Source organism: Sus scrofa, chromosome 13, assembly GCF_054392235.1.
Source record: "Sus scrofa isolate SSC_HxYL_T2T_F1_AM1 chromosome 13, Sscrofa_HxYL_maternal_Yorkshire_Landrace_v2.0, whole genome shotgun sequence".
In the NCBI taxonomy this organism is placed as follows: Eukaryota; Metazoa; Chordata; class Mammalia; order Artiodactyla; family Suidae; genus Sus; species Sus scrofa.
In genome coordinates this window covers 125,926,631-125,935,953 of record NC_139395.1, presented here as the reverse complement: position 1 = coordinate 125,935,953, position 9,323 = coordinate 125,926,631, and the positions used below count along the sequence as shown (strand labels likewise).

Here is a 9,323-nt window from a genome sequence, read left to right as displayed (position 1 = left end):
GCTTTTCTTCCTCCTACCTCCTGCTCTCTCAGCATCTCACTCTTCTACTCTCAGGGCTTCAGTTATAGGATGAAAACTCCCATACTTACATCTCCAGCTTGGACCTCTCCTATGAGGTCCTGATTTGTATGCCTAGTAGGAGTTAACACCTTTCTTGTGGATCTGCTTATTCCTCACTCTTGCAGAACAGAGCTAATTGTGCCTTCCTCCTCCCTGTATCTCCGAACTTTGTATATATGGGATAATAAAAAGTTTATCTGACTTTCTCTCTGACTAGAGTAGACATCTTTTTGTGGGAAAGCAACCATTTTCATTATGACAGCACCTACCACAGTGCCTTATAGAAAGCAGAACTCAGGGTTTGTTGAGCTAAAGTTCTGCTTGTTCTGGGATGAAGAAGCCCACTTCACATGGCTTAGTATATGGCATGGGGGTAAATTATTGCAAGTAAGAAAGGTAGAGATTTTGTTAAACAATGATATTGCTATGTCTTTTTTTTTTTTTTTTTTTTTTTTTTTGGCTATCTTGTGTTCACATGGAGTTCCTGGGCCAGGGATCGAATCTGAGCCAAAGTTGTGACCTGTGTACAGCTGTGGCAACACCAGATCCTTAACCACTGCACCAGGCCACTGCACCAGGCCGGGGATTGAACCTGCATGTCTGCCACTTCAAAGACATCATCAATCCCATTGTACCACAGCAAGAACTCCTAGTTAGGAGATTTTAATAAAAACTAATTTAAGATAATTCTATATAAGTAGAGATGTCAATTACTTGACTTGAATTACAGCTTATTTCCTTAGAAGCAGAACATTCTACTGACTCCTTTCCTTTTTTACCCTTCGCAACCTATGAATATGTCTGATCTCCCCTATCTCTAAAATGTATTCTAAATTTGCTTCTTCTCTCTGTCCCATTATTACACTGCCCCTTCAGGGCCACAATCATCTCTAACCTGGATTACTGAAAGAGGCTCCTGTTCTCTACACTGTGGTTGTCCTACACTGTGCTTCTTTTCCAGTACAGATCAGATCCTTTTGTTCTCCTGCTGCAAAACCTCCAATGGCTTCCCACGCACCAGGATGTTCAAACTCCTTATCACAGCCCACACAGTCCTAGACAATCCACCCTCCTACACCCGTGCTATCTTTGTGACTGTGCCTGCAACACCACTCCTTACACAGGACCCTTGCCTGACCAGCAAACTCTGCTCTGTGACCACGTGACACCTCAGGACCTCTGTAATTGTTCCCTACCCTCTAGATTCCTGCATGGCTCTCTCCTTAGTCACTCAGTTCTCCTTTCCAATGGCAGCTCCTTAAGGAGGTCCTCTTCATCACCCAATTGAAAGCAGCAACCAGCCTCAGGGTGTCATACCACCTTGTTCTATTTTCTTCCCAGTCCTAACCACGTGGCAGTAGAGTTGAGTGTTAAAGCATATGAGCACAGAGGCCAGACTCAATAGGCTCAGGTCCAGCTACACCTCCCACTAGCTGGGTGCATTTCACCTCTGTTTTCAGAATAATAGAAGTACCTACTTTGTTGGAATTTCTGTAAAGACTAACTGGGTTAATACATTCAGAGTGTTCACCACAGAACCTGGCTTGTAGTAAGCGTTCTATGCATGTTAGTTATCCTTCATTTATTGTTAGGCTTTCCTTTCTGAACCTTCCTTACTCTCACCCCACCACCACCATCACCACTAGTCAGGTCAAATCAAGAGGAGCTGAGATCTCTCTACCTTGCCCCCACTCCTTTGTTTCTTAGTGTGGACCAGGTATGTTTGTTGAATTAGTAAAGTATTAGAAACAAGTGATAAAGGTGTTTAAATTTATCTCAAATTGTTTTGTTTTGTCTTTTTGCTTTTTCTAGGGCCGCTCCTGCGGCATATGGAGGTTCCCAGGCTAGGGGTCCTATCAGAGCTGTAGCCACCGGCCTACGCCAGAGCCACAGCAAAGCGAGATCTGAGCCGTGTCTGCAACCTACACCACAGCTCACGGCAATGCCGGATCCTTTAACCCACTGAGCAAGGCCAGGGATCTAACCCGCAACCTCATGGTTCCCAGTCAGATTCATTAACCACTGCGCCATGATGGGAACCCAATCAAGCTGGTTTCATTTTTAAAAGACTTGTAGATCTCCAGAAGAAGCACTGAAAATTATAGTGGTTTCTTTGTGTTTTTTCCTTCTTCTTAGTTTCTATGTCTTTGTGCACTGCTTAAGGGAAGCTGCATGGCACTTACTGGCAGAGATAAATATTGGTTCCATCACTTACAAACTAGAAGACCATGAACAAGCTGCTCTGGGCCTCAAAGGGCTCATCTGTAAACTGAGCTTGTTATTACTGGCTAAAGATATAAGGATAGGTCAGGTGTTGGGGGTTTTTTTGTTGTTTGTTTTGCCATCAGCTTTAAGATCAATGATTTTATGAATACAATAAAAATTCAGGATAAAAATATTAAAGTCTACAAAGTAAAACCTTGAATTATTTTACAGATTACCTGAAAGCAAATTGTATTAATCAATCCAGGTGTCAGCTTGGTTGATAGCTCTGAGATTGTCTATAGTCACCTGTAGAGGTTAGCTTCCAATTCTAACCACATACATTCACTCACAAACATATACGTCTCTTTCTCTTTAGAGTTATATGCTTAGCTAGTTATAAAAAAAAAGAGATATAAAATTATGATCTCAAATTGAATGCTTGAAACATCATTGAAGTATACCCTTCATGTAAATGTTTTCTTCCTGGGAGTTCCTATCGTGGCTCAGCGAAAACAAAACTGACTAGGATCCATGAGGATAATAGATTCTATCCCTGGCCTTGAGGATTAAGGATCCAGAGTTGCCGTGAGCTGTGATGTAGGTCACAGAGGCGGTGTTGCTGTGGCTGTGGTGTAAGCCAGAGGGTACAGCTCCGATTTGACTCCTAATCTGGGAACTTCCATATGCTATGGTGTGGCCTCAAAAGACAAAATAAAATTAATGTTTTCTGGAGTTCCCATCGTGGCTCAGTGGTTAACAAATCTGACTGGGAACCATGAGGTTGCGGGGTCGATCCCTGCCCTTGCTCAGTGGGTTAGGGATCTGGCATTGCTGTGAGCTGTGGTGTAGGTTGCAGACGTGACTCAGATCGCATGTTGCTGTGGCTCTGGTGTAGGCCGGTGGCTACAGCTCCGATTCGACCCCTAGCCTGGGAACCTCCATGTGCCGCAGGAGCGGCCCAAGAAATGGAAGAAAGACAATAAATAAATAAATAAAATAAAATTAATGTTTTCTTCCAAACTTTGAATGGTAAACCAACTTTCTCCCAATAATTTCTTCAGTCCCAAATTATTTCACTGATTTGAATTTAAATTTAAATTACTATATCACAGTGCAAAATTATAGGTACCAAGTGTTTTAAGGCCTTGATCAGTAAGTTTGGAGTTATTCTCTAACCACCTCCTTAAAACTGTTCTCCAGTTTTTTCCTTCTGGATCCTTACTTGTAATTCTGCTCATGAAGTTCTCTCACATTCTATATCCACCCTTCTCCCCTATCTTTAATAGGAAATCTGGATTCAAATTCTTTTTTGCTTCCATGGACCCACTGAAAGAATTTTTTCACATGTTATTTCCCCATTTATTTATATTAGTGTAGACTCCTGAATATTTATTGTATTCACTTATTATAATCTATTATTATTTATTTTGATGATAAAAATTGCCCCAGCTTTAGCCATTGGGAGATCCTTCAAGATGCCGCAAGTGTCCATTTGACTAGTTCCCATCTTTTTTTAGCACCTTCTCTTCCAGAACAACATATTCATCCTATACTTTCCCTGTCCCAGCCCTGTAATCAGCCTTTTCTCTGGCCAAGAGTCGTGATTCCTTCTATTAGAGAATAAGATCTGGAAACCAGGATTTGGGTGCTAGTTGTACAAGTGGCTTATAGCTTGAGCTATACAAATTTATTATATTATTTTCCCCCACAAATCAGCTAGAGTTTACATTCCCTTGAAAATGTTTGTAGAAGACAGTGAATTTTTATTATCTTTCTCATATCAGACTCCATTTTGAGTCAGAATGGCCTGCGTGCTTTGGACAGACATAAACTCATCACACCGAAACTATTCTGGGCATGTTTCCCTTTGGGAATCTTCAGGAAGAAATCCTTGGTCACAGGCGTGCAGTACCGGCCTATGTCCTCCAGAGTCCGCTGTGCTACACCCAGCACAGCCCCAGAGCTTTCTCAAACCTGCATCCTCTACAATACTTTGCAAGGACACCTCTTTGCGTAGAGGGGGCGCGTCAGCTCTCTGACTTCCTCCCGACGCCGCCTCTGATAGGCTTCTGGGCAAATAAGAAACCAGTGAATGAGCTGCAGGCCTTTAGAAAAACTTGCCTCAGGCCCTTGGGTGGATTGCCCTTTTCTCCTTGTCAGCCGGGCGGGATAGCCAAGCCGGTAGAGGATGAAGTCGTCTTGTGTCCTGCTTACCGCCCTGGTGGCGCTGGCCGCCTATTACGTCTATATCCCCCTGCCTAGCTCCGTGTCCGATCCCTGGAAGCTGAGGCTGCTGGACGCCGCTTTCCGGAGCGCACAGCAAGTGGTGAGACGCAGCACATCGCTGATTCTCTCTCCCTCCTCTTAAGCAGTATTTAAAGGGGGAAACAGAATTTCCAGACTTTGTCCCACGAGAATTTGTATTTTTCTAACGCGATGAGGCAGTTGCTTTTTAAGGTGGTTCAGGCCGGCATTTTCAGGGTGTCGCATTCCCCTCCTTGCTAGCAGCGGGCTGGATCTGTCTCTTCGTCTGTGTTGGGAACGGACAAGGTGAAGTTCTGGAATAGAATTTGACTCCTGTTTAATACTTCGTCTTTTCTAAATGTCTCCATTCTTTCTGGGTTTGCAGCGCCAAAAACCAGTTTTACAGCATTTTATAAACCACCCCTTCCCCATTTCTGTTCACCCGTAGGGGGCGGCGGACAGTGAGTTAAGTGTTTTATTAGGAAGGTTCTGGGAAAAACAGTCACTGGTTACTGGGAATGCGGCCACCTTAAAAGCCGACTTGGGCAAGGGCGATCTCCCAGCATCCTGGCAATGGAGCCCTCCATTACCAGGGGCAGCAGGCAAGGCTCCTCCAAACACTTGGGGAACAACACAGATCTAGCATTTCATGCGTGGCACTCATAAGCCCAGCCCAGGAAAGGAGGCTAAGAGGCCTGGCTGGCTGGCTGGAGGCCAGATTTGTGGAGGTGGTAGCAGCAGGTGTTTGCATAATGCATTTGTTTTCTGCCTACCCTGAAACGTTTAGTTTATGTCCTTGACTGTAGAGGAAATAACCTTTGCCTGAGCCAGGATACCTTGGCTTACCCTGGCATGATCACATTTCTCTCTACTATATCATGGGTGTGTATTTCTTTAACTCCATAGACAGGAAAATGTAACTTTCTGGTTTATTCTATGTCAGAGACATTGTTAGTGCCAGAAATCCAAACTCTAAACTACAATCTGTAGTCAAGGCTTAGCCCTATAATTGAACAGTATTTCTGAGCAGCCTACTCTATCTAAACTTTTAACCCTCCTCCAAAACCAAGTCTCCTCCCTTCCCCCAACCTTGGGCTTTGGTCTTAGATTATTTTTGTAAACTCCTTTCAAGAATGACAACTAGAGGAGTTCTCTTTGTGGCTCAGTGGTTAATGAATCTGATTAGGAACCATGAGGTTGTGGGTTGATCCCTGGCCTTGCTCAGTGGATTAAGGATCTGGCGTTGCCATGAGCTGTGGTGTAGGTCACAGATGCAGCTCAAATCCTGCTTTGCTGTGGCTGTGGCGTAGGCCGGCAGCTACAGCTCTGATTGGACCCCTATCCTGGGAACCTCCATATGCTGCGGGTTCGGCCCTAGAAAAGGTAAAAAGCCAAAAAAAAAAAAAAAAAGGAAAAGAAAAGAATGACAACTAGAGAAGGAGAAAAAAAAAACATGATTTTCTTAGAGGGTTAATTTTCTTTTTCCACAATTATTCTAATTGTAGGATTATATAGTCTCTGAGGCCTTGACCAATCAAAGAGCCCCTTAACTAGGATATCATAGCACATTCCTAGGAGGACTTTGCTTTTCTTGAATCCAGCCACATTTTCCACTTCCAAGTCCCCTCTTGTCTCTTAGGAAGGGTCTATGAGGCTCTAGAGCCTCTTCCTTTCCTCCTTCTTACTATGATGTTAACATGGTGGAGGAATGACCATCCTCTTCTCTGGCAGTGATTCCAAGGAAAGCGATCTTCATGCAGGAAGCCCTACAATTACTCTCTTCTTCCAGAAATTATGTAACTGGTCAGTAACACCCTTTAAAGATTCTGGGGTACAGTTATATCTATCTGGGAGTCTTTGGCCTTCTACAATAAAAAGAATAATGACTAATAAGAATAAGAAAAAAAAGAAAAAGAAAAAGAATCAAACTACCATGTGGCCACAAAGATTATTCTTACTTTTATGGTCACCGAAGAAATCCCTATCATAATTTGGGAAAAGCCAGGTTTGGAAAAAAAGGCTTTCTTCCCCAGTGAAGCAGGTCTTTGGACTGGATGGCCCTCTGCAGAATGTGCCTTCAGCTGGCATTTGGAAATGATATTGTTTGTAATGCCAGGTCATAGAGATATAAGGTAACAGAGTGTCCTCACTTGACACTGTGGCTGGGGGGGTGTGGTTGGGGATTGCACAGAAGTGGCTCTCATCAGTTGTCTTATGAATTGTAAAATGTCAGAAAGATCATTCACACCACAAGGAAGCATATTCCACCCAGGAAAGCTATTTACCAATGTCACTTCAAATTGTCCTGGGGAAAAGGCAACGTGGCTTGACACTTGTTAGTAAATAAAGCATGACTGTTAAAGTTAGATTCATGCCTCCCTGAATCCCATCTCAGCCAGGCCACTTAGTGGCTGTAAGACCAGGCTATTTAATAACCTTCTCTGATCCTCAGTTTTCCTTGTAAAATTGGGCTAATAGCTACCTTTTAAGAGTGCTGGAACTGGTTGTAGTTCTTCTTCTAAGTGTTGTCCCAAAGGGCCACTACAGATTGTGGGGAAAACCTACAGTATTGCCCAACTTTGTTGAAACAATAAGACAAATGTAAACTAGATATAGTTTATGTCATTGAAACTTGGGATGGTACCACTAAATTGTATGGCATAAAGTTTGTTGTCCAAATCATTTTAGTTTGAGTTGATTGGTTCAATTACAAAAGCTGCTTCAAAGGTAAGGCTTGGCCTACTTCCTAACACTGCAGGCACCTGCCTAGCATCAAGAAATGTGGGTGCTACTTTTATTCTCTTTGTTTAGCAAATGCTTCACCCCTCGCTGCCCCTGTATTATCTCCTTTATCTTGTTCAGATGAGTCAGATTATTAAGATTATGTTCCTTGTACTTTTCTTCCTTGGAGTTCTCCAATATTACTTAAGAAAAAGCAACCTGGGATCTTTCTTAAGTCATCTCAAACACAGATGCTATGTTGGAGTCACCTAGGGAACTTTCAAAAATCCTAATGCCCAAGTCATACAACATACCAAATTTATTCAGAATCTCTGAGAGGTAAGTCCCAGCAGCAGTATTTTTATTTATTTATTTATTTATTTATTATTATTATTTTTTAATTAATTTATTTTTTGTCTTTTTGCCTTTTCTTGGGCCGCTCCTGTGGCATATGGAGTTTCCCAGGCGAGGGGTCTAATTGGAGCTGAAGCCACCAGTCTACGCCAGAGCCACAGCAACGCGGGATCCAAGCCGTGTCTTCAATCTACACCGCAGCTCACAGCAACGCCAGATCCTTAACTCACTGAGCAAGGCCAGGGACAGAACCCGCAACCTCATGGTTCCTAGTCGGATTCATTAACCACTGTGCCACGACTGGAACTCTAGCAGTATTTTTAAAAGTTCCCAAGGTGTGGAGTTCCCATCATGGTTCAGTGGAAACAAATCAGACTAGTTTCTGTGAGGACTCAGGTTTAATCCCTGGCCTTGCTCAGCCGGTTAAGGATCTGGCATTGCCATGAGCTGGGGTACAGCTCACAGACGTGGCTTGGATCCTACATTGCTGTGGCTGTGGTGTAGGCCAGCAGCGGTAGCTCCAATTCAACCTCTAGCCTGGGAAATTCCATATGCTGCAGGTGGGACTCTTAAAAAAAAATAAATAAATAAAATAAAGGCAAAAAATAAATATATAAACAAATAATTCATCCTGGATCCTTTGACAGCTATCACAGTGGCAGGCTTCGTGCTCAGTCACTTAGATGTAACACAGATTAAAAGCCTACTGTGTGAGTCTGACCTACAAGAGACTGTAGGTCAAATATGATGAAGCTATGCAAAGGTAGGAGCTGACAGGTATTATAGAAGCTCATAGGAGGGAGTGGTTATATTCACTTTAGAAGGGTGATAAAGATGGTAACTAAAGGTTACAGTGGTATCTGAAAGGAATCCAGAGCCAGAACATGGCTTGTCTTACCTCAGTCATTTCCTAACTTTCTAGTTCTTATCTTATATATGTATTTTTGATGACATAATGTAAAAAAGAGATTATTGAAACTGGTATTTCTGCTGAATGTTACCCCCATTTCCTTATAAATGATAGTGCTTTTAGACTAGTTGAACAAGGTTTTTATCCTGTAAAATGTCCCCAAACTTGTGGAATTCTAATGTGACCTCACCTCTGTGGGTGATATGCCTTTGGGCTGCATGGGTGTGGTTTAAATTACAGCTCAGCAGAACTCCAACTTGCTAACCTTTTTTATAACCATTCATAAACTGGAATGCTTACTACTGTCAAGTAAATTTAACTTTAAAGTATTAGTAAATAGTAAGTTTTGCCTACTGCCTTCTAGGTTTGCCTTGATACATATTTCTTCATGTAAATTAGAGATTTCACTAAGTACCATGATTTTTACCTAATTTAATGGGGTTATCTTTAAATCTCTGGCAGCAGAATGGCTGTAAGAATAGCTTCAGGGCGCAGTATTTAATCAGTATTAGTTCTGACAGATGAGAGCAATATGAATTGGTCTTTGTAGACAGTACCTGCTGGTAGATCCCATCAAACGTCAAAGTCAGACTGAATCAGCTACAAGTGTGTAAGACAATGCCTAATTTATAGTTCTTCTTTTTATTTTTCCTAGAACTCTACAGATATAGCCCTGAGCACAGAAATGCCATCATTATTACTTTATTTTACTGGTACATCCTATTTCTAACATGTGGCTTGAGCTTGTTATAAAAACATTTTTGTGAGGTGTGAAAGTCTAATGATCATTCTATTAATGCACAATTACCTCTTTTAAATTAGTGAGCAT

The 9,323-nt window shown here is 42.3% G+C and overlaps 1 protein-coding gene across 2 annotated transcripts in view; it reads left to right on the top strand.

Moving 5' to 3' along the window:
• The first annotated feature begins 4,331 nt into the window (after positions 1–4,331).
• Positions 4,332–9,323, top strand: part of NCEH1 (neutral cholesterol ester hydrolase 1) — a 67,556-nt gene continuing 62,564 nt past the window's right edge. Inside the window, 1 exon segment of one of the 2 annotated variants that reach the window (NM_001243484.1) lies at positions 4,332–4,591. In NM_001243484.1, coding sequence (NP_001230413.1) covers positions 4,454–4,591 — 138 coding nt within the window. In that variant the 5' untranslated portion in view covers positions 4,332–4,453. 2 annotated transcript variants of the gene reach the window in all.